The sequence below is a fragment of the Myxine glutinosa genome, chromosome 6 (assembly GCF_964187855.1).
Source record: "Myxine glutinosa chromosome 6, kmMyxGlut1.1, whole genome shotgun sequence".
NCBI lineage: Eukaryota > Metazoa > Chordata > Myxini > Myxiniformes > Myxinidae > Myxine > Myxine glutinosa.
In genome coordinates, this window is record NC_136266.1 from 103,141,320 (window position 1) to 103,166,492 (window position 25,173).

General features: G+C 46.8%; 2 protein-coding genes across 6 annotated transcripts in view; one reads left to right on the forward strand and one right to left on the reverse strand.

Moving 5' to 3' along the window:
• Positions 1 to 25,173, reverse strand: part of RPH3AL (rabphilin 3A like (without C2 domains)) — a 791,901-nt gene that overhangs the window by 648,226 nt on the left and 118,502 nt on the right. The gene's annotated exons all lie outside the window — the stretch shown is intronic.
• The window catches only part of ACAD10 (acyl-CoA dehydrogenase family member 10), a 55,221-nt gene continuing 34,454 nt past the window's right edge, over positions 4,407 to 25,173 (forward strand). For 3 of the 5 annotated variants that reach the window (XM_068120702.2, XM_068120701.2, XM_068120704.2), the window contains exons 1-9: positions 4,421 to 4,557; positions 7,082 to 7,303; positions 8,264 to 8,408; positions 8,520 to 8,588; positions 12,040 to 12,221; positions 13,227 to 13,377; positions 16,044 to 16,189; positions 17,029 to 17,202; positions 21,990 to 22,159. In XM_068120702.2, coding sequence (XP_067976803.2) covers positions 7,084 to 7,303; positions 8,264 to 8,408; positions 8,520 to 8,588; positions 12,040 to 12,221; positions 13,227 to 13,377; positions 16,044 to 16,189; positions 17,029 to 17,202; positions 21,990 to 22,159 — 1,257 coding nt within the window. In that variant the 5' untranslated portion in view covers positions 4,421 to 4,557; positions 7,082 to 7,083. Of the gene's footprint in view, positions 4,558 to 7,081; positions 7,304 to 8,263; positions 8,409 to 8,519; positions 8,589 to 12,039; positions 12,222 to 13,226; positions 13,378 to 16,043; positions 16,190 to 17,028; positions 17,203 to 21,989; positions 22,160 to 25,173 lie in introns of all 5 variants that reach the window. The other 2 variants (XM_078780229.1, XM_078780228.1) reach the window with 1 other exon arrangement.

Sequence of the window (25,173 nt, forward strand, 5' to 3'; positions counted from 1 at the left end):
TCCCTACTCCAATACCGAGGTCAGGACGTCCCCGCAGAACCACAAGGAGGGATGATCGCCAGCTGCACCGGTTAGTCCGCAATGGCCGTACCAAGTCAGCTAATCGGCTTAGGGCTGAGTGGCAGCAACTGACAAATGTGCATGTATCCAGAAGGCTAGTCAACCAACGACTGGTTCAAGCAGGCTATCGTGCCAGGCGTCCCCTAAGAAAGCCACGCCTGACCAGACAACACAGCCAGCGCCGATTGCAGTGGGCCAGAGAGCACCGTCAATGGCAGGCAGGACACTGGAATCACGTGACCTTCAGTGACGAGTCTAGATTTCTGGTCTATCGTCAAGATGGCCGCGTCCAAGTGCGCAGACAAGTGCATGAAGCCCACAACGAAGATTGTATAGTGCCAAGAGTCCAAGCTGGGGGTGGTGGGGTGACCGTTTGGGCTGCTTTTCATGCAGGGGGCAAAACTGACCTGGTTGTTCTGAATGGAAACCTGAACCAGTTCAAGTACAGGGTCATTCTGGAAGAAACATTGCTTCCATTTGCTCCTGCAGCCTTTCGAGGAAACTTTGTCTTCCAAGATGACAATGCACGGCCTCATCGTGCTCGCATGATCCAACACTTTCTTGCTGACCGTGGTGTAGAGCATATGGAGTGGCCTGCCATGTCTCCGGATATAAATCCGATAGAGAACTTGTGGGCAGAATTAACGCGTCAAATCGACAACTTGGACCAGCAGCCTACCTCTGTGCGTGAATTGCAGCAGACTATTGTCACTGCATGGCGAGCGATTCCTGTCCAAACCTTGGCAAATCTCGTGAACAGCATGCCTCGACGTGTACGTGCTCTCCTGAATGCTCGTGGGGGTTACACGAAGTACTGAACTGTAATTTTACTGTCCGTAATCCCAGTCATAATTTAGCTTTTGTTTTTGTTGAAATTTTTTTTGGCTAATGTGCAAAATAAAGAAATACTTCTGGAAAACGTACAGAAGTTTAACACAGTACTGTCTGTGAATTGAGTTTGATATCAGTTTACATCACCTTCAAGGATCAATTTATTTGCTTCGAAATGTCAAATGTGGTTTTTGTTTCTTTTAAAGGTCACATTAACAATATCTAGAATAATTTCAACATAATTCCAATGAACGTTTGGTTCTAAGTCATCTTGAAAAGTAAGTTCACCCCCACAAAAAAAATATTCCATATTAAATGCCAAGTCTGTATATGCGGGCTCTAAGCTCGAGCCGGCCCAGTGCTGAAGTGCGAGCTTTGAATAAAGACTCTTATACCAACGCGTTGTGGCCTACCTCTCTGGCAATCGAGTCGTGTGTGCGCAGCACCACACTGGTGACCCCGATTGGTTCAGCCGTTGCTGACCACCGAACGCGCCATGGCTACTAACGCCGTCGCAGTTAAACTCCCGGAGTTTTGGGAAGCGCAAGCCGACGTTTGGTTCGTGCAGGCCGAAGCTCAATTTCAGCTCCGAGGCATAACGGTGGACGAGACCCGGTACTACCACGTGGTCGCCGCCCTCGGGCCCGGCGCTGCCGCCCGAGTCGTGTCCATCCTTCGGCGCCCGCCAGGCGACAACAAGTACGAGGCGCTCAAACGTCTCCTCCTCGCCACGTTCGGGCTCACGGAGATCGAACAGGCCGACCGCCTCCTGGACCTTCCCGCCCTCGGCGACACACGACCATCCGTCCGGATGGATTACATGCTGTCGCTGCTTGGAGACCAGCCCCCGGATTTCTTATCCCGGGCGCTTTTCCTACGCCAGCTACCTCTACAGGTACGCCTCGTGCTGGCCGGTTCCAAAATAAAGGAACCCCGCGCCCTGGCCGTAGAGGCCGACAAGTTTTTCGCGGCCTGCGACACGCGGTCGGTTTACGGTGCTGCCGTAGTGGATCCTGGGGCAGAGGCTACAGCGCCCCTGGCTTCCCTCGTGGCCGCTGCTGCGCCCCGCCCACTACCGCCGCCGCCACCGCCACGGCCGCCACCACTGCAAACCTGGTGCTACTACCATGCCAGGTTCGGCCGCAAGGCTAAAACGTGTCGCCTGCCGTGCTCTTTTGACAGGTCGGGAAACGACCGGGCCGGCGCTCATTAGCGGCCCTGAGCGTCGGCCATTCCGGAAGCCTCCTGTTCATCATGGACACCTTGTCTGGGCGCCGTTTCCTTTGTGACACAGGAGCGCAGGTAAGCGTCCTCCCCGCCTCCACGTCCGACAAGCAAACCGCGGGCCGGGGCCCTGCTTTGCTTGCCGCCAACGGTACACCCATCCGCACATTCGGGAAGCGTTGCCTCTCACTGCGGTTCGGATGGCAGCGCTTTCAATGGTCGTTCGTGACCGCCAGCGTGCCAATGGCACTGCTGGGCGCGGACTTCCTATGTGCGAATGGGCTGTTGGTCGACGTGAAGCGCAGACGGCTCGTCCAGGCCGAAACCTTCAGCTCGCTCGCTTGTTCGCTGAGCGGCTCACTGAGCGGCTTGCCAAGCGGCTTGCTGGAAGGTTCCGTCCCGGCGAGTTTAGTTTGCACGCTTCCGGCAGCGGACGACTTTACCCGCCTCCTAGCCAGTTTCCCGGCCCTCACGTGGCCCACCTTCTCAGCGGTGGCCGTTAAACACGGGACGGAGCACCATATACCCACGGTTGGGCCGCCGGTCTATGCCCGGGCACACCGACTCGAACCCACGAAGCTCGCCGTGGCGAAAGCGGAGTTCGCCACGCTGGAGCGGCTGGGGATCGTGCGGTGCTCCAACAGCGCTTGGGCTTCTCCTCTGCACATTGTGCCAAAGCCCAGCGGCGGATGGCGGCCGTGCGGGGACTACCGCCGGCTCAATGATGCCACCACCCCCGACCGCTACCCGGTCCCGCATATCCAGGACTTTTCCACCCGTTTGGCAAACACGACCGTGTTTTCCAAGGTGGACCTCATCCGGGGCTACCACCAGGTCCCCGTCCAACCGGACGATGTCCCGAAGACGGCCGTCATCACCCCTTTCGGCCTCTTCGAGTTCCTGAGAATGCCTTTCGGGTTGAAGAATGCGGCCCAGGCGTTCCAACGGCTTATGGACAGCGTCTTGCGCGACTTACCATTCCTCTTTGTCTACCTGGATGACATCCTCGTCGCGAGCGCGTCCCGGGAGGAGCACCTGCTCCACCTCCGCACTCTTTTCGAACGCCTGGGCCAGCATGGCCTAATCATCAACCCCGCCAAGTGCCGTTTCGGCATCGCCACCATTGACTTCTTGGGGCACCGCATCACCAGGCACGGGGCCGTCCCTTTACCGGCCAAGGTGGAGGCGGTCAGGGATTTCCCGCGACCCCGCACGATCAAGGGGCTCCAAGAGTTCCTGGGCATGGTGAATTTTTACCACCGCTTCGTGCCCCACGTCGCCCAGCTCCTCCGCCCCCTGCACGAGGCCCTCCGGGGCAAGCCGGGCAAAGGTGACATCGCCTGGTCGGAGCCGATGGCCGCGGCGTTTGCGGGCGCAAAGCTGGCCCTGGCCGCCGCCACCATGCTGGCGCACCCGGCGCCCGATGCGCCGATCGCCCTCACCACCGACGCGTCGGACTACGCGGTGGGCGCGGTGCACGAGCAGTGGGTGCGTGGTGCTTGGCAACCGCTGGCGCTTTTTAGCCATGTATTAGTAACATTTTTCTGGGTCTAACTCAAATTGGCCAACTGATGGACTTAGGCCCTTCTCATATTCAGGTATTAAATTGTTTGTTTTTAAAGAAAGTTTGCATTTATTATCAATATGCTAATTATTTCGTTTAATATACTTGTTACAAATGTCAGGTTTGAACAATCTGATTTGTCAAACTGGGTCCGTGTAAAAAGTCACATTTTGCAGGAAGTGAGCATGGCAGACTCATTCCAAAAGACCATGACAGTACGTACAGTATCTTAGTTGATGAGACATACTCTTAAAGTAAATACTTTATTTGAATAAAACTTTTAAAGCTATAAACAATGCAAGGGAGGTAACGGGTTTTGGGCGGTGTATAACTTATCTGTAATAATTTTTTGACTGAAGGTGGAGATAGATATTTGTAATTTGTCCAGGGTGTCTGCGATAGCTCACCTACTCTTCACGAAGGACACAGTGGAATCTTTAACGTCCACTAATTAATTCCGGCAGTTGTTTGAATTGCTTGAACACGTCAAACGGTGAAGTAAATAAATCACTCCGTACAGGTGGTTTAACAATGACGTAATGCCGTAATGTAAAGTGTCGATATGAAATATTACTCACACATGACATTAAAAATAATAACGTAAAAAAATAAATAATAATAATAAAAATAACATTTGAAACTTTCATCCGGTCCAGACCCTTCCTGTGCAATCTTCGCCTAACGCTCAGTTTAAACCAATCAGAAATCGATTCTTATTTGTTTCCTCCTCCTCTTCAGTAACGTGCATTGGCCATTCCCCTAACACGGCCATACAGCGTTGTTTACACCTGAACGAAGAATCTCGTTGGAACCTTTAAAGGTAACATCGTGCTGGTTTCGCGGCTTCGTGCTGACTGACGTTCCGCGTTCTTGTTCCGGTAAGATTATAACTTACAATGGCATTTTATTTAAAAATACGGCAACGCTGATGCGTGATGGACAAACGCACAAACCCTCGGGCAAAGTTCAGCAGCAGCTCTTTAGATTAAACCGAACGCCAGTGTACGAAAAGGCGCCAAAGTTTGTAGTTTGTAGACGTTTCTTAATTGAAGTCGTACGTGGTGTTGTTGCATGGTGAAGGAACTACGCTCCAACGCGAGTCGAAAGAATTGACGCGACCAAAGACGGAATTCGTCCGAGTTGCTTTATTGAAACAAAACAGCTCAGGTATTCTGACAAGCCCGTTTTTCGGGCAACAATATATTGTTACGGACACGGTTTTTGGATGTTATTTTACCGAGCGGTGGTGTATTTAACCGCGTCCGAACAGTTACTCCCCGATTAGAACCCGATTCCACCCGAACGTTGACTAATCGCGCTACAGATATTCAATTGGGAAACCTCTAAAGCGACCGAAAGAGAAGAAGAGAGAAGAAAGACAGAGTTTGGAGGAAGAACAGATTTATTATACACACACAAGCAATATTTTAGAGCGACCAATATTATTTACAGCAATAGATGGAAAAGAGCAGTCACACAGTGCATTGTTAACTTATTCTATTTCATTTACTTAATCCCCAAGACAAACGAGTAGGACAGGACGTTCACACTCACACGGTGGATATTGCAGGCAGGTAATGGCTCGAGGTTGATTGCTTGAGAGGAAGGCGAGGTCGGAGGCAGCAGCTTTCAACCCCTCGCGGTTTTGGCGGGAAAACCTCCGTCGCGTATCCGCGGCCGTCACGCGCTGGCTCGGCACACCTGCTCCTCTTCCTGGGGTGGAGCCGTCTCCCTCCGTTCAGCGCGTCTCTCCAACGACAGGGGATATTGCAGGCAGGTAGGTAGGTAGGGCTTGCGGTGGATTGCGCTCCTCTTCCAGGTCGTCCCCCAGCGTATCTCTCAAGGCCTCTCCTTGGTGCAGCCTCGTTGCTCCTCTCCAGCTCATCTCCAGTCATCTCCCAAAGCAGTCCCTTACAGTCGCTTTTATCACCTCCGGCGGAATTAAGCCGCCGGCTCCGAGGGCACGCCTACCGGGTCACTCACCGCGGTGTTGATTGGCTGTTAGGGCCGGTTCACTCCTGCCCTCTTCTGACGAGGTGGAGACACGCCTTTCTTCTCCAACCTTACCTCGTGGCCAATGGTGGTTGAAGAGAAAAACCGACCAAAATGCGGAAGGCAAATGGAAGGGAGGTTTTGGGGAAATTGGAAGGGCCTACGCTTATTTTGTTTGATACAATGCAAAGTCAATCAAGTGGAAAACACATACTTAGCCTACATGGAATAAGGAAATACACTATTTAAAAGATATATCGTGACCTGCGTGTATGTTCTATGAAATTAATTAGGAGGACGGCTGCGACCATTATTTACATTACCAGGATGTTACCATACCAAAACCATACTCTTCACATCCGTTACCCTTCCTCCAAAATTGTTACACTCCTCAAAACCCGTTACACTTCTCAAAACCCGTTACACTTCTCAAAATCGTTACAATATATACACATTTATGTCGGGAAGTTTGCCCGGCAAAAGCTATACCGGGCATGCCCGGGTATCAAGGGCGAGCCTTGGAAAGGTGAGTCTGGACCTGCCCGGGCGTGTTTGGCTGCGGCCTGGCAAGTCGAGGCTGGGCGTGCCCGGGCGCTCTGGGCGAGCACTGGAAAGGCGATAGCGGGCATGCCCGGACGCTCTGGGCGAGCCCTGGAAAGGCGATAGCGGGCATGCCCGGACGCTCTGGGCGAGCCCTGGAAAGGCGATAGCGGGCATGCCCGGACGCTCTGGGCGAGCCCTGGCAAGTCGAGGCTGGGCGTGCCCGGGCGCTCTGGGCGAGCCCTGGAAAGGCGATAGCGGGCATGCCCGGACGCTCTGGGCGAGCCCTGGCAAGTCGAGGCTGGGCATGCCCGGACGCTCTGGGCGAGCCCTGGCAAGTCGAGGCTGGGCGTGCCCGGGCGCTCTGGGCGAGCACTGGAAAGGCGATAGCGGGCATGCCCGGACGCTCTGGGCGAGCCCTGGAAAGGCGATAGCGGGCATGCCCGGACGCTCTGGGCGAGCCCTGGAAAGGCGATAGCGGGCATGCCCGGACGCTCTGGGCGAGCCCTGGCAAGTCAAGGCTGGGCGTGCCCGGACGCTCTGGGCGAGCCCTGGAAAGGCGATAGCGGGCATGCCCGGACGCTCTGGGCGAGCCCTGGAAAGGCGAGAGCGGGCATGCCCGGGAAAGACGAGACCGGGCGTGCCCGGGAGGTTCGGGCGTGCCCGGGAACAGTGAGTCCGGGCATGCCCGGGAGAGGCGCATCTGGCCGTGTTCTGGCCGGTGCAAGGCGATTATGTACATCCAGCGGTAACCGCTACAATGGTGTAAATACTAAATGTTTACGTGTTTATTGTTTTTGATCATTTACCGCACCACGAGCTTCCCGTACAATTTCTGAAGTCGTTTAATTTGTTGTTTCGTTGTTGTAGAAATGATCACGTGGTCCGCGGCACGGATCTCGGTACTCGCTGCCCGCTCTCGACTCGCTGTGCTGCGGCGAACTCGTCACCAGGTCCGGCGATGGAACCACAAGAACTCTGCACCTGGGAAAGGGACCGTGGACGATGGGACGTCTCCTGTTCGTCCTGGGATGGAATTTGATGAACCCTCGTTGGCAAAATACTTGCAACGAGTGCTGAAACTTGGTCGAAGTAAGTTTGTCCATTTAATATCCTGATTTTATTTTTACAGTTTTACTTTTTCCTCTATTTTTTATTTATTTATCCATGAGCATGACTCGTGGAGCAGTTTGAACGTTTTTTTTTTTACAGATAGGACAGCACATTTGAAGGTAACAGTGTACTTTTACATGGAATGCAAGCACATTAGCTAATAGCAAATGAGATTTGAATTTGTGTTGCCCATCAGTCGGTGGCCTACCATTCGTCCGCTTGCCACTTGTTGCTTGCCAGCCACTCACTTGCCGCCCATCACTCACTGCCTGCTGCCAGCCACCTGCTCGCCCGTCTGCTCGCCCGTCTGCTCGCCTGCCTGCTTGCCCACCTGCTCGCCCGTTCGCTCGCCTGCCTGCTTGCCCACCTGCTCGCCCGTCCGCTCGCCTGCCTGCTTGCCCACCTGCTCGCTTGCTCACCTGCCTGCTTGCCCACCTGCTCGCTCGCCTGCCTGCTTGCCCACCTGCTCGCTCGCCTGCCTGCTTGCCCACCTGCCTGCTTGCTAGACCGCCGCCCGCTCGCCACTTGTTGCTTGCCAGCCACTCACTTGTCGCCTGTTCGCCTACCGCCCGCCCGCTCGCTCGCCGCTCGTTGCTTGCCAGCCACTCGCTCGCCGCCCGCTCACTAGCCGCCCGCTCACTAGCCGCCTGTCGCTCGCCGCCTGTCGCTCGCCGTCCACCAGTTCGCCGGCCATTGCTCGCCGCCTGCCACTGGGTCGCTCGGCGGCTTGCCATTCATTCGCTCACTACTGCTTCTGCCCTGTCACTCGTCGCCACCAGAGCCCGCATGCTCTCCCCCGCTTCTATGCAAATTTTTGTACGATTTCCATATAAAGGGAATAAGGTCTTACAAAAGTATTATGTTTTTGTGAGTTTGGATTATCAAGAAATCACAAGAATTTTACTTTGCTTCGCATTTTCTTGAACTGTCCTCTCCCAGCACCGTCTCTTAGTGTACAGCAATTTGTGCACGGACAATCAAACCCGACGTATCGTCTACAGAGCAAGGGATTGGACCTTGTGCTAAGGAAGAAGCCGCCAGGTTTGCTGCTGCCCTCGGCGCACGCTGTGGAGCGAGAATTCAGGTTAGCACACCCAATGAGTTATGTCAGGTTGGCTAATACATACTGTATATCAAGCTGTGCTTTGGAAATTTTACTCTGCTCATGATGTGATCTCTCTTACCATATGCTCAGGGTCATGAAGGCTTTGGGTGAAGCTGGTGTACCAGTGCCTAAGATGGTCACATTGTGTGAAGATTCCAGGTGAGAGTCAACTCCCAATATTGCTTGAAAGCATTTGTAATAGCAATCGGGGGCCTTCACTCAAACCTGAATGATCTCTCCATTCAGGTTGCTTCTGACAAACCAGACTTGATCTGCTTAACAGAAACTTTCCTCCTTCAAGATGTCTCTGATTTCTTAATATCTCTCCCTGGTTACTCCCTCCTCCGTTATGATAGACCTGGGCCTCGTCCTGGAGGTGGGGTTGCTATCTTTATCAAAAACTCTCTTCCTCACTCTCCCTGCACTGCCCTCTCTCCACCTCACCCCCAGGAGTAACTCTGGCTATGGCTTCCCCTTTGCTCCCACCTTTTGTTCATATGTGTGTTGTACCGTCCTCCAAACAGTGATGACTCCATCCACATCTCGCTGTCTGATAACATGGACCAACTTCTATCTACTCATCCCAACTCTCTCTTCCTCATATGTGGTGATTTCAACTGTCATCATGCCAGCTGGCTGGGTGTGGGTACCTCTCTCACCAGCCAAGGTACCTCAGCAAAGGACTTCTGTGACTCATTGGGACTGACACAATCTGTAAATTTCCTGACCCAGATATCAGTCAACGGAGCATCTTCTCTTCCAGACCTGGTTATGACAAACTTCCCTGCAAATGTCTGCTGCTCTTCTTCTGCTCCAATCGGTTCATCTGACCATATGCTTGTTAAAGTGGACATCTCTCTGGCCATTCTCAGAGAGCCTCCTCAGCGTTGACGAGTCTGGCATTTCACTCAGGCCAACTGGCATGGTCTTCAAGCAGCCATCAATCATCTGGACTGGTCTCCCATCTCTACTGCCTCTGACATCAACTCATCCTGGGATTTCTTCCAAAGTAAACTGCTCTCTCTCATGCACAGATTTATCCCATATCTTCTTCAGTTGTCATACCCTTCCTCCCGTCCATGGTACACGTAATCTTGTGGTGAGGCAGTTGCCCTGAAACAACTTGCCTTCGCCTCCTGGAAGGCAAACCCAACGGAAGGCAATCTGATTTCCTTTCATGAAGCCGGGAACAAGTGTGTGTCCACCCTTAGGAGAGCCAGGAAACAATATCTCTCAAATCTCAAGAGTGAACTCTCAAACCTGTCTCCCTCTTCCAAATCCTGGTGGCATCTTGTCAAATCTGTTTCTGGTGTTTGTTCCTCCTCCATCCCCTCCCTTACCTCAAACGGCTACACAGCTGACTCCGCACATGAAAAAGCTGAATGCCTCAACTCTGTGTTTGCCTCAAAATCTTGTGTCCCCAACCCGTCTCTCTCTCTACCCAGTCGTACCCAGCTGCTCCTGGACTATGTGTCCTTCTATCCTGACAAGGTGGAGAAGTTTATATCAATCCTCGACTCTGATTCTACAAATGGACGAAACGGCATCAGCCCACTGGTCCTTAAATCCTGCTCTGCCGCTCTTTCACACTCTCTGTTCTCTTCACCCTCTCTTTTCCTCAAGGTCATCTGCCAACAGCTTGAAAATCAGCCAACATTACAACTTTACACAAAAAATGTGCAAAAACAGATCCTTGCACCTACAGACAAATCAGCCTGCTCCCAATTACCAGCAAAGTCATGGAATCCATCATTGCTTCGGATATCAAATCCATCCTCTTCTCCAATGGCTTGATCTCTGACCATCAATTTGGATTCAGACCAAGTAACTCGACTCTGGACATGCTGCTTCTGTTGTCTCAACAATGGATGGAGGTCCTCAATGTCAAACAGGATATTAAAGCTGTCTCCCTTGACATATCACGTGCCTTCGATACGGTCTGGCACCCCGCTCTGCTCACCAAACTCTCCTTCTATGGTATCCATGGAAATCTCCACACATGGCTTGCGGACTTCCTCTCTGGTCATAGTCAGCATGTGGCCCTGAATGGATTTCTCTCATCTCCCCTTCCTGTTCAGGCTGAAGTTCCCCAAGGCAGTGTTCTGGGCCCTGTGCTTTTTCTGGTCTTCATCAATGATCGCTCCGACTCTCTGGAAAATCCTTTATCGCTTTGCTGATGACTCCACTCTCTGCCGCTCCATACCTCATCCCTCAGATCGGCATACCATACCTCATCTCTGCCGACCTGGACAAAATCACAGACTGGTCAAACAAGTGGAACATGTCTTTCAATCCTGACAAATGTCACACTCTCACTATGTCTCTCCAAAAAGATCGTCTGGACAACCCTCCCATCTACTTTCTCAACAATCCTCTCCAAGAAGTTCTGCCACTCAAGCTCTTGGGTCTCACAATCTGCCATGATCTTTCCTGGGAAAACCATATTTCCAAGCTGGTCTCCAAAGCCAGTGGCCGACTGGGCATCCTCCGTCGTGCGAAGTCCTTCCTTGGCACACCTGAGCTCCTCACCACATACAAGGCTTTCATCCGCAGCTCAATGGAATCCTGCTCTCCCCTCTGAGCTGGTGCTCCTGCCTCACACCTAGCTCGGCTTCACGCTGTTGAAACCAAAGCTTTCAGAATCATTGGAATCTCCCACGATGAAGCTAACTCTGAGGGCCTTTCACTCACTCACCACAGGCAGGTTGGTGGTCTTTCTGTCTTCTACCGACTCCTCTCTGGCCTAAAAGCCCTGTGCTCTGTCCCCCAAATACTCCTGCAGGTCGCACAAGATCTGCCAGCAACCCTTCTGGTGAAACTGCCAAAATCAAGACTCTCTGCTCACCTTCACTCTTTCATTCCTCTTTTCTCCAGCCTCTGGAACAAACTCCCTCACTCTCTTCAATCCCACTCCTCCCTCCAGGTCTTTAAAACAGCTGTTCGCCACCATCTCTTATCTTCCCCCATCCAAAACCTTGATCTTTTCTACCCCCGTTAATTCACCCCAGATCCACTTTTCTGAAATACCGACTTCTTTCCTGGAAGTCCTCGCTGTGTCCATGTGTTTTTACCTCTCCTTACCCCCACCCCTTCCCACGCCTCCTCTCCCCATGCCCTCTCCTCCCACAGATCTCCCAGGTCCCTGCTCTCAAATGTTGTACTTGTGTGCTTCCCCCTCTCTCCCCATCTTGTCTCCCGCTCCCTTTATTATGTCTTATGTGTCCGTTTGTTTTTTTTGTCATTAATGTTGGCGCTTACACGAGCCTCGATCTTGTATACAAAAAAAAAAAAAAATGTTCGTTTTCCGGCTGAAGAATGTGATCACTCCTACACGAGTCATGCTTGAGAGGGATTGTTTGAGATATTTGCTGACAGAGATATTCTCCAAGCGGTGAATGTTACACACCAAATCTGCTCCCCCAAAAGCTTCAGACATGCATCCCAAGTCCAGTTCGTCCCTCCTCTGCACATATTCACATGTGACATGATTACACCCATTATCCAGCATTTATATAGCTTTTCAACGGAGCCTACTGCTTAATGACGTTATTGGTATATTGTATTTTTTTCTGAACATTTGTGCAATCATTTCCAATTTTCTCACAAACAGCGTTTTGGACACCCCATTTTACCTCATGGAGTATGTCCATGGTCACATTTTCAAGGACCCCTCATTGCCGGGCTTGTCAGCAGAGGTGAGGAGCGACATCTACCAGGCAGCTGTCAGCACACTTTGTCAGATCCACAGTGTAAACTTTCATGCCATTGGCCTAGAGGACTATGGAAAATCAGGTGAGGTACGTTTCATTCTTATGAATGTCAACTTGGGAATTATGTTTTTTGTTAACACTGTTTCATCTCCATCCCCTTCCACCACTGTGATATAATATCCATTCTCCATACATGCATGAATAAATAGCCTTGAGTGGGCTGATGGTCATCTACTAAGGTTGTAGTTCAGACCTCTGTTGATTTGGAAGTACTACCTATGGGAGCCCCCCAATCCAAAAAGAAAATCGAAGCCTGAGCGATTGTGTGGGCCATCGAGTAGTAGAAGGACTGTATTAGGTTTTAGAGCAATCGGTTGGTAAATAATGGACAAGTAGGGATTCAAGGTTTGGGGCATAACCCACCCTGGGATCCCAATGATCCGAAATCGAAAAAATCGAAGCCCAAGCGATTGTTGTGGGCTACTTTCTTGTATACACATTTCAAGTTTCAGAACAATCAGCCAGGTGATAAGGGAGGAGTAGCAAGAATAGCAAAAAGTTAATGGACGTACAGACATCTGGACATCACGACCAAGTTCATTTCTTCGAGAATCGAGATGAGATGACCTAAAAAGCTGATCGTTTTTCACTGCTCATTTCCACTAACCAACTTTTCAAAAACTTTTTTTTTCCGACGACGGCATGAACCTTATCAAATGCATATATAGAACATCTTTGTCATGCTTGTTTATTTATTTATTTTAATTTGAGACCTTTAAAAGCGATATTTGTGCAGCAGGGGTTGTAAGCCAAAGAGGTGAGGCATATTGCACTGATCCCTCATGAACTGTTTATTAACATGCTTTATAATATTTATACTTGATTGACCTTGAATTTTGACTTTGCAAATTGTAGTGCAAGTGAAACATTATGAGGCACAAGCTTGTTTCAACTTTTAAAAAAAGTCATTTATTTATTTAAATGGTAAAGTACATTTACATTGGGGTTTCCCCCTCTTCATTTTTTTTGCACCCTGATAGAAAAGGGGGGAAAACCCTGGAATATTATGCACTGCCTTCTTTACCAGGCGATTACATCGGCAGACAGGTCCATACATGGACAAAGCAGTACCGCAGCAGTGAGACACAGAGGATACCAGGCATGGAGCGGCTTATTGAGTGGTTACCCACTCATCTTCCAAAGAACATCACAACCACAGTAGTTCATGGAGACTACAGGTATTTTCTTTTTTCTTTCTTTCTTTTTTTCTTTATAGGTGCGAGGCTCATGGAAGAGCAAGGTAAATCTGACAGTGGGACATACATCAAGGGAATGAACCAACAGGAAAAGAGGAGAGAGTGGAGGTGAGGAAACACTGAAACTTGCAAGTAAGATGTTTGGATAAGGGAAGTTTTAATGGGGTAATAAAGATGATAGGTATGAATTGGGGATGACGAGAGATTGTGGTGCACTTGCTTGCTTTAAGCCTGAGCTTCGGACAAATGAGGAAGATTTTAGATTTCGAAGCTGAAAATAGCATGTCAAAATAATAATATTTTGAATAAAGTTTGATTTTGATACCGGTGTTTGGCTTTTGCACATGGATGCACGCAATTAGTCATGTTCAACAAAGGGAAGAAGAATGTACAGAACTTGTTGGAAATTTCACTCTTCCCCTCACCCTTCGCTCTCCAAGTATGGCTGTGCATATACATATGGACCATTGTACTCTTTATTTCACTTCTTCTGAGTATAAATTCCTCTTTTAAAGGAGCGTTGGTCTTACCTCTGCACGTTGTGAAATTTAATTTGTCAATGATCGCTATACTATCTTGTTGCTAATTCTCAATCACACAAAATCTAATTCTCACAAAATGCTGTGCTTGCACAGAAAGAAACTGGCAAGGGATCTTTGGTTTGATGCTATTGCTTATATAAGGTTGTTTTTTTTTTTTGTTTTTTTTTTTTTAAATGAGCCAAATTCAAATTAACACTGCATGATGCTCTGTAACATTGTATAGTAACACCTTGTGATTGTGGTAAGTTGAGACGCCACATACCTTCTTCCTTCCTTGTATGCAGTTTTTTGTTGTGTTGTTTTATAGGATACATAGCTGGTAGTAGAGCTGTCACATGCACATGTCACACACATGGACATACAGACGAATTCAGAAGACGCAACACAGGACTGTTAGATGAGATAAACACAGCTACTGAACTTGGGTGAAGTTCCGTCACTTCTCGTGACACTCTTGGCACCAGCGACGCCACAACAAAGGCCGCCGCCTTTCTCACTGCACTCAGCGGAGCATTTCCTTAGAAGGAATTTCCTCCTCCCCAGGGTTGCCAACCTAAGGGGATTGTCCATATGCCCTTATCCTTTTTAAATGCTGAACGTCAAGCAAGGAAGCAGGAAGTACCGTTTTTAAAGTCTTGTGTACGACTCGGTTGGGGTTTGAACTGATGAACTCCCAGACTAGGAGCTGACGCTCTAACCATTACACCACCGAGTCTAGTTAAATGGTAAAGTTTTACGAAATGGTAAAATCGTAAAATTTCTAAAAGTTTTACAATGTTATTTCTTCCTGCTATTTGGGGGGTTTCTTTCCTTTTCTTGTTATTTTTACAGTGATCTAAGGTGCGTGGAGGAACTTGTAAATACAGTATGTCACATGTAGGAGAAAATGGTTGAGAGGATTCTGATTATGTGTATGTTGATTACAATAAGAGCAGGAATTGTGCATGGCAATACATTTCTATGATGTCGTATCATTGATGCACTTTATTTTGGGGGTTGAGGGAGGTGGTTAGTTAGAGGTTACAAATATATGGGTTGTCTGACAATTGTATGTTTTTTTGGCAAATGCAGAAAAATCTCACATGAAGAAGTGTCATGGCTTTACCTTAGCCAATAATGGGAAGCAATCCAGTGAACCACAAGCAAAGATAAGATAGTTAACCACAACCAAGCTCCTCTCCCCTCTCTCTTTTAATCCCGCACACACAAGCGAAAGGTAGGGTTAAGCAATTGGTTCACTTCTGCCTGTCTGTCTGTCAAGAAACTTCATTTTATGATCAAGGAACAACTTGATTTCAATTAAATGTTAAATTTTGAACACGAATTGGAACATAAATTGGAAAACAAATCTGCAGTTTTAGCAGTACTTTGGCTTTGAATTCATCCTGCGTGCATATGTGCAGAGATTAGTGAGATTATTTTGTTTTACTTTGTCTGTCTGGCAGTCAAACAAAATTGAAAATCATTCCAAACAGGAAACTTACTGTTTTAAAGGACGCAAGCGGGCACGAATAACTAATGTAACATGTTAAATAAGGTGGTGTAACAGTTGGTGAATCAATGCTGGTAAACTTCCAAAAAAAATTCTACAACCTTTAAAATCTATTTTATTTCAATTGAATTATATACTTGACCGCTGTAGAATACAAATCACCTTATTGTCACTTTCAAAACCCTTCTGTTTATCAGTACTTAGACAAAATATTACGGCATTTTACGCCATTACGACCAATAAAATTTGCAGCTTGCAAGGTGTGAGGCAGGGGTGCCAGCACAAAGGGGAGAGCAATATTCCATCAAGCTGTGGATGAAAGCCTTGTAGGTGGATAGGCATTCAGGTGTGCCAAGAAAGGACTGCATGATGGAAGATGCCTAGTCGGTGACTGCCTTTGGAGGCCAACTGTGAAATGTGGTTTGCCCAAGAGAGATCATGGCTGAGAGCGAGACACAAGAGTTTGAGTGACTGAACTTCTTCGAGAGGGTTGTTGAGAAAGTAGATGGGAGGGTTTGTGGTACAGTGCTTTCGGAGAGAGAGTGAGAGAGTGCGTGTGTGGGCTTTTGAATCAACTTTGGGTTGATTGTACAAAATGTCTTCTTTCTCTTCAGGATAGACAATCTGATCTTTGACCCTGAGAAAGCCAAGGTGCTCGCTGTGCTTGATTGGGAATTGTCGACCCTTGGAGACCCCCTCTCAGATGTTGCCACAACTTGCATGGCTCATCATCTTCCAGACGACTTGGCTATCATCAAAGGTTTGTGGTTTGAACCGTCTATTTGATTAACTTGAACTGTCATCCTCATGTTTCGCATGCAGCACATCACATTAAGGTGGTGCTTTTTTCATCTTACTATTTGCTTGTACACATTAATGGTGGTGAAGTAGAGATGAGGAAGAAGTAGGTAATTCTGCCCATCTAATCTGCATCATGTCTCAACATCAATACAATTGATTTATCTGCTCCACAATGAAAGTACCTATTATATTCAATCGGAAATGCATCTTGTGGTACCCTATAAGGGATATCCATACACCACCTAGCACTAATGAACTGCCATACACTACCACATTGAAACCCCCCATCCCAAACCCCAGCATGCTCCTACCTGCCTACTCTACTTATCACAACCACCTGTGCTTATCTATTTCTGCAATCTCTAAGTATTTGTCTCGTTCTCTTTTGAATTGGTCAGTTGTCTTTGCATCTTCCACTCTTGAGTAAAAATAAATTCCTCGTTTCAATTCTGTTCTGACATCTTTTTCTATAACTCAAATCTGTGCCTTCTGTTCCTGTCCTCTATCTCCAAGATTCCATGGTATATTTTTGAAAATGATAGGCCATTGTGAATTGATATCCTTCCAAAAACATTTGGTTGCTATTTGTGGTTGCTTTATTTGCTTTGGCATCACCCTTCATTGGAGGAATGACCTCTCCAAGGTAAATTCTCAGACATGTTTCAGGACAGCTTTTCAGGGAGCGGAGGCCCCGTCCAGAGTCAGATAGAGCAAGAGAACATATTTTCATGGGCTAGGCCGGGTTTGTCGATTATATAGAGGCATAATTCCATTATTGAGATTGTTCTGTTCTACCAGGCCTCGCTGGACACAATTTGGCTGCCTTGGGGATCCCCAGCGACCAGCAAATTGTGGAAATGTACAGTCAAGGAATGGGACACTCGTCACCTGCTAACTGGAACTTCTACCTTGCATTCTGCTTCTTCAGGGCTGCGTCTATCCTTCAAGGTGTCTACAAGAGGTCTTTGGAAGGTACATTTCCTGAAACTGGTTCTTGTTTTCACTAATTTTTAGCTCACCTGGAACAAAGTTCAGGGGAGCTTATGTGATGGTGCGTCGTCCGTCTGTCAGTTTGTCCGTCCATAAACACTTGAAACTTCTTCTCTTAAACCGCTGATGGGATTGCAACCAAATTTGGCACAAATGATATTTGTTGTTGTGACTAAAGTTTGTTCATGGCATTAAAAAAAATCGGGTCTAGGGGGGTCTAGGGATGTCCAAGGGGGTCCACCAGGGGTCAAAATAAATCCAGGTTTGACCCCCCAAAATAGGAATTTGCTTTCCTCTCTGAAACTATACACACGATTTCAATGAAACTTGACCACAGCCTTAATCCACCGGTGTTGTACCAAAGTTTGTTCACAGCATTAAAAAAAAATCGGGCCGTGAGGGGTCTCCGGCGGGGTTGCCCCCAAAATAGGTATTTGATATTTTCTCTGACAATACATACACAATTTCAATGAAACTTAACCACAACCTTTATCACCTGTAATGTACCAATATTTGTTTAAGGTGTTAGAAAAATTGTGGTCTGTGGAGGTATACAGGATGGGCTGGGGGCAGGGGGGGTTGCCCCCCAAAATAGGTGTTTTTTGATTGTTTAAAGTCTCATGATTATGTTAGTATGATTCTACATACTGCCCTGTCTTCTAGCAACCATTGAAATTGGTTTAAAATACCTTTAGTCAGTGTAGTATACTGTTTATTCGACCAGGTGAGTGCCAGGGGTGTTGCCCCTATGTTTACTCATGTTTTTGAGGTGCATTCACCAATTCACTGGTGGGAGTGCGGATGGGGGGAGGAGGGGTCAGCAACAGGAATCGTTAGGTTTGCCACTTCTTGCCATACAAGAAAACATGGATCTCAGGAGGTGGCATTGATTATTTTCATTTTTTGTGAGTGAATTTAAACTGATTTTCTTTTGTAATTCCATTCGCTTTTTTCCGTATCACATCAGAAATGGGCAAATGAAAATGGACTATTTTTTTTTTTTGAAACTTCGACTAAAAAGGGTCAAGCAAGACAATTGGAGTAAATTCCAAAGTCTGGAAAACAATGAGATTAGGAAATTGAGGTTACCTATAAAAAAAGACTCCTCAGATTGGTTTGGAAGCCGACTTGCTTTTCCTTGCCTTAGTTTTGTCCTAAACAAAATTACAGAACAGTTGTGTTGCATGCAGGGATACTTTCCTTGATCCCCCGGATGCCAAACCATGTTTACTTGCGTATTGGTTTTCGTGAATATTGTACATTTTCGTGGTGCAATGTTTGAACTGTTGACATGGCCTGAAAATTTGCAATGTTACTAGTTACTAGAGCTAGTTACTAGAGTAACTAGATACTAGAGCAATGTTACTAGTTACTAGAGCACTCTTGCCTTTGGTAGCAAATTCATAAGATCCACAATTACAACTGATAAAGCGGCCTATCATCGACTGTCTATTTGGCTTTGCTTCTATTTAATTAATAATGCATATATTATGTGCTGCTTCTCTTTTTCAGCAATAGATGGAGTCCCTAAATCTCAAGCAAAACACAGGGCTGTCTCGGCAGGCATGTCCCGTACCTTTGACACGATTTGGCAGCAAACCCTTCTTGCATAGCTTTCTGCCAATGTCACAGAGGGTCTGCAAAATACATGGCTGGATCACCTCCTACTGTCCAGAAACATCAAATTGGACATGTATAATTAATTATTACAATCTCTTAAATATGGCTGGCTTCCTCCAAAAGCAGTGTCTTCGAAACGATCCTTTTTCGATTGGATTGCATCATTTATCTGTGTGCTTCTTTGGATAACACTCTTTTCCACTTCCATTACAAGGTATAATCATCTGCACAAATTCGCTTCTTACTCCATCCAGGTTTTCAACGTGCCACGGTTTGCAGGCATCTCCTAATCGTCCTTTGTGCCTACCTACAAAATGTTCACCTAAGCTCACCAACCTTGCCTGTCTGATCATATTTTTACCCCTCTGTCCTACCATGTCCACCTGCTCCTCACCACACCATTCGTTACTGGTGTGCTGACTTACCATCTCATTCAACTTTTGTGTGTCCATGTGTCTGTGCAACATATTTAAACATGCTGAACACAATATGCAACTCTGTGTCGTGTATGATGATGATGATGATGATCATCCTCTCCATCTCTGCTTGAGATGCTTCCCTTCCACTGATTGATGGTAATGCAACCTGTTGACCCAATGGCAGCGTATCTACCGTCCAAGGAATACCCCCCCCCCCCTCCTCCTTGTACCATCTAACATTTACTCTTCCGTTCAATGAAATTAGTGGTAGTCTTGTGGGAGCCATTCTAATCACGTGCCCAACCCATTGTAGTTGTCTTTTCCGCATGATGTTATTACCACTCTGCATGCCCAACTACTTTCAGATGCCATTATTGTGTAATTATAATGTCATTGCGATGTCATCATCTGGTTACGCTAAGGATACAGCACAAGATTTCTGAGTGCAAGGATACAGGGTACGATCACACACTGTCTTCTTCAAGCTAGCAAAAGCACTGCTTGCATATGAGATTTGATGTTCGACCTGTGCTCCATAATTATTACCTCCGCCACAATAGGTGCATGGAGGTTATGTTTTCTCCACTGTCTATTCATCTGCCTGTTCTGTCTTCTCTGTCTGTGAGCAGGATGTCTTAAAAAGTTATGACGGACCCCGATCCCGACCCAAATCCGATCCGGATACTATAATTTTTTCAGTGATTCTTCACCATTGAGAAATGGGGCCAAAAACTATATAATGTATAGCACAACGTTATGGACGGATTCAGAAGAAACGTGGTGGACCGGCTTGGTGTGTGACAAAGGGCGAATCGATTCAAGTTTGGTGAAGAACCGGATAGGAATTTGGACATCAGAATCTTGAATGTGATTTTTCACCTTTGAGAGATGGGATAAAAAATGATATATAGCATGATATCTCAGAGTTATGGACGGATTTGGCCAAAACTTAGTGAACAAGGTTTGGTGTGCGATTATGGGATGAATTCATTTGATTTTGGTAAAGATCCAGATATGATATGTATTTTTTTATTTTCAAAGTGATTCTTCATAATTGAGAGATATGGTCAAAAACTATATATAGCATTAATTTCAAGAAGTTGTGCACGGGTTATGACAAAACTTGGTGGATGAGTTGAGTAGGTGACAATAACAAGCTGATTAGATTTTGGTTAAGGTCTGGATGCAGATCCCGGCCTATCAGTGGGATACAAAACGTAAACCTTTCAGCCTGGCAGAGTTATGCTCGCTACCGAGTGCCTTTCTAGTTGTCATATCAATATGTAATTGTGCGTCCTCAGTACTGGATGGAGTCCACTTGGTCAGGTACTTCATTGTTGATGGTCATATTATTTTGGAATTTTGTGATATTCACCACCATTGTTTTGGTGTTCACTGATATCCTTCATGGTCACTGATAGTCCCCAGTTATTGGCAAACTGATGGAGGTTGACCACCTTCCTCTGCACAACTGGTACATTATCAGGTTACCTCTTCCATCTTCTGGATGTATATGGATGGTATTATTAGAGAAATGATTCTGATAATTTCAGGTGTGATTGACTTCAGGTAACTTGGCTGAATCGCTTTTCTGTTAAACAAGTGGATGATTTTATTAAAATTATCTAAGGCTCATAAAAGGGGCTTTTCCATGTGGTTGGTGGCCCTTTGTATTTGACTAGGCCAATTCACATGAAACATGTGAACTACATGGTTAATTTGTTTATAGTGCAGAGTCTTATGCCCAGAAAGCAGCTACACTCTGAGATAGCAAGCAGTGTAACCTGGTGTTAAGGAACCTCTAGAAAACCAGACCAATTATGACCATAGTCCAGTAGTCCAGGCAGGAATTTGGAGTTTAGCCAGGGTGCCAGTAATTACTCACTTTCTCTTCGCGAAGGCCACCGTCGGATCATAAATATCCACCGTCTCATGCTAATGTATGGGTTACCAAGTTTAATGCCCATCTGAGGCGATGGCCCACACATGTATGCCTCACCCTGCCTGCAAAGCACCAAGATGACAGTTTATAGCAGGCCTGAGGTTAAAACCCAGGCTAGACAGCTGAGGCGAATGTACATATTAGGCTATCTTGCCAGTGCGCTTTTACATGTATGATATGCATTAAAAAAACTACCTTTAGAGGCCATTTTTCCCCGCAAAGTGGGGGTTGGCCTTTTTCGGGAACCGTGGTTGTTGTTGTTTTTCGGTCCCCTTTTTGAAGCAATGTTTTACGGCCGGATGCCCTTCCTGACGCCAACCCTTTTTGCCGCCTTTAACGACAAACAGGGAATTACCAGTGAACTGGTACTCAATTAGCCGACCTCGGAAGGATGACAGGCTGAGTCAACCCCCCTGGTGTTAATTCAGCGATTAGACCGGGATTCGAACCCAGGATCCTAAGCCGGCACCCTAGCCTCTAGCCCAACAACATTAATGTCTGTATGATATGCATGACAGACATTAATCCTATATACGACTACTAAGTGCAAGAGGGTGGTTTTGGTTTTACATGGGCAAAGGTCAAAATGTAGGAATGATAAGTTAGGAATGCTAGGACACAGATTTTACATTGTTTTTTTTTTGTTTTTTTTTCGTTATTTCTTGATGATCAGTGCACATTTGGGGAGGAATTTGCATTCGCTTGTGAATGTCTTCAATTCTAGTTTTTGTTTTGGTTTATTTATTTATTTGTACGTTTGTTTATTTCTTTGTCTGCTTGCCTTCAAGGGCAGGCAAGCTCTGCGAGTGCCGGGCAGGCCGGCAAGATCGTGTCTGACTTGGCAGACCTGGCTTGGGACTTTGCTACTAAGGAAGGCTTTCGGATCTTCAACGCATTACCAGAGAAACTGAGAAATCCTCACAGCAGTCGGACATTTTGTACATACACAGCAAAATCGGTAACATAAATCAATTTGCCAATTGCTTCATTTTTCAGTTAAATGATATCATAATGATAAATGTTTAAAGTAAGGGATGGGTGTTATCACAACCATAATTTTTTTAACATTATTATTATTATTATTATTATTATTATTATTATTACTAGCTCACCTGGAACGAAGTTCAGGGGAGCTTATGCGATGGCACGTTGTCCATCCATCAGTCGGTCCATAAACACTTGAAACTTCTTCTCCGAAACCGCTGATGGGATTGCGACCAAATTTGGCACAAATGATATTTGTTGTGTTGTGACTAAAGTTTGTTGACGGCATAAAAAAAAAAATCGGGGTCGAGGGGGGTTTACCGGGGTCAAACTCTATCCAGGTTTGACCCCCCCAAAATAGAAATTTGCTTTTTCCTCTGAAACTACACACAAGATTTCGATGAAACTTGACCACAACCTTCATCACCCGTGATGTACCGAAGTTTGTTCACAGCACTAAGAAAATCAAAGTCTAAGGGGATCTACAGGGGGTTAGAGTGGGTCCAGGTTTGACACCCCAAAATAGGTATTTGCTTTCTTCTCTGAAACTACACGCACAATTTTGATGAAACGTGACCACAACCTTCACCAACCGTGATGTACCAAAGTTTGTTCACGGCATTAAAAAATTCTGCCGCTTTGGGAGTCTACGGGGAGTTGCTCCTCAAAATAGGTATTTGCTTTCTTCTCAGAAAGTACATATGTAATTTCGATGAAACTTCACCACAACCATAATCACCCATTATGTACCAATGTTTGTTAAAGGCATCAGAAAAATTGGGGTCTTAGGAGGTATATGGGGTTGGGGGAGGAGGAGGAGGGGGAGTTGCCCCCAAAAATAGGAATGTTTTTCTTTGCTTGTTTAAAGTCTTATGATTATGTTAGTATGATCTAAATGCTGCCCTGTCTTCTAGCAACCATTGAAATTGGTTTAAAATACCCTTAGTCGGTGCAGTATACTGTTTATTCTACCAGGTGAGCGCCAGGGCAGGGGTATTGCCCCTATGTTTATTATTATATTTGCAAATGCTACGTGACTACCTTCGCTTATGGTGCAAACCGAGTGCAAGCTGCCACTGTGTTGCCGATACATCTGATGGACTTATCTGATGATGTTGGAAAGCTAGTGATGAATCAGCTTTTTGAAGGTTGAACTTTGATCTCATTTCTCTAACTTTGATTCTTGCAGCAAACTACATTTCTTTCAAGTTTGTTCCTTCCCTGCTTTGTACTCGTATTGTTTGCTTTCTCCATCATCTCTGGTGTTCAGGCAAATCCCCACGATTCCCACCTAAAGGAAAGTTGAAAGATAGCAAAATGTTCGACCAGGAACGAGCCAATATCAAATTGTAGTTTAAAAATATATATTATATCTTGACCCACGTAACCTTCAGTCCCCACCTCCTGGGCCGTGAGCCGTGGGTCAAATCCAAAAAATCGTACCAGATTTCATGCGTCCCACAATGTTGTTGATTGCATATATAAAGGTTCATTAAAAATGTTTGAAAACGTGCCTGTAATTGCATTAATTTTGGTATTTGAACCTTCTTTTTTTTTTCTTTTTTTTGTATACAAAATTGAGGCTCGTGTAAGAGCTAACAATGACACAAAAACAAACGGACACATAAGACATAATAAAGGGGGTGGGAGACAAGATGGGGAGAGCGGGGGAAGCACAAGTACAACATTTGAGAGCAGGGACATTGGTAGATCTATGGGAGGGAGAGGGCTTGGGGGGAGGGGGGATGTGGTGCGGAGGGTGGGAGAGGTATAAAACACATGGACACAGCTAGGACTTCCAGGAAAGAAGTTGGTATTTCAGAAATGTGGATCTGGGGTGAATTAACGATGGTAGAAAAGATCAAGGATTTGGATGGGGGAAGATAAGAGATGGTGGTGAACAGCTGTTTTAAAGACCTGGAGGGAGGAGTCGTTCCAGACTAATGTCTTCAATCCATCGGGGATTGAAGAAAGTGAGGGAGTTTGTTCCAGAGGTAAGAGTAAAGAGGAATGAAAGAGTGAAGGTGAGCAGAGAGTCTTGATTTTGGCAGTTTCACCAGCAGAGGGTTGCTGGCAGATCTTGTGCGACCTGTAGGAGTATTTGGGGGACAGAGCACAGACAGGGCTGGGGGGGCTAGGCCAGAGAGGAGTCTGTAGAAGACAGAAAGACCACCAACCTGCCTGCGGTGAGTGAGTGAAAGGCTGTCAAAGTTAGCTTCATCGCGGGAGATTCCAATGATTCTGAAAGCTTTGGTTTCAACAGCGTGAAGCCGAGCTAGGTGTGAGGCAGGAGCACCAGCCCAGAGGGGAGAGCAGTATTCCATTGAGTTGTGGATGAAAGCCCTGTATGTGGTGAGGGGCTCAGGTGTGCCAAGGAAGGACTTCACACGACGGAGGATGCCCAGTCGGCGACTGGCTTTGGAGGCCAACTGGGAAATGTGGTTTTCCCAGGAAAGATCATGGCAGATAGTGAGACCCAAGAGCTTGAGTGACAGAACTTCTTGGAGAGGATTGTTGAGAAAGTAGATGAGAGGGTTGTCCAGACGGTCTTTTCCGAGAGACATGGTAAGAGTGTGAGATTTGTCAGGATTGAAAGGCATGTTCCACTTGTTTGACCAGTCTTTGATTTTGTCCAGGTCTGCAGAGAGTGAGGAGGCTGCAGACTGCCGATCTGAGGGATAAGGTATGGAGTGGCAGAGGGTGGAGACATCAGCAAAGATATAGAGAGGATTTTCAAGAGAGTCAGAGAGATCATTGATGAAGACCAGAAAACGCACAGGGCCCAGAACACTGACTTGGGGAACTCCAGCCTGAACAGGAAGGGGAGATGAGAGAAATCCATTCAGGGCCACTTGTTGACTACAACCAGAGAGGAAGTCAGCAAGCCATGTGTGTAGATTTCCATGGATACCATAGGAGGAGAGTTTGGTGAGCAGAACGGGGTGCCAGACCGTATCGAAAGCACGTGATATGTCAAGGGAGACAGCT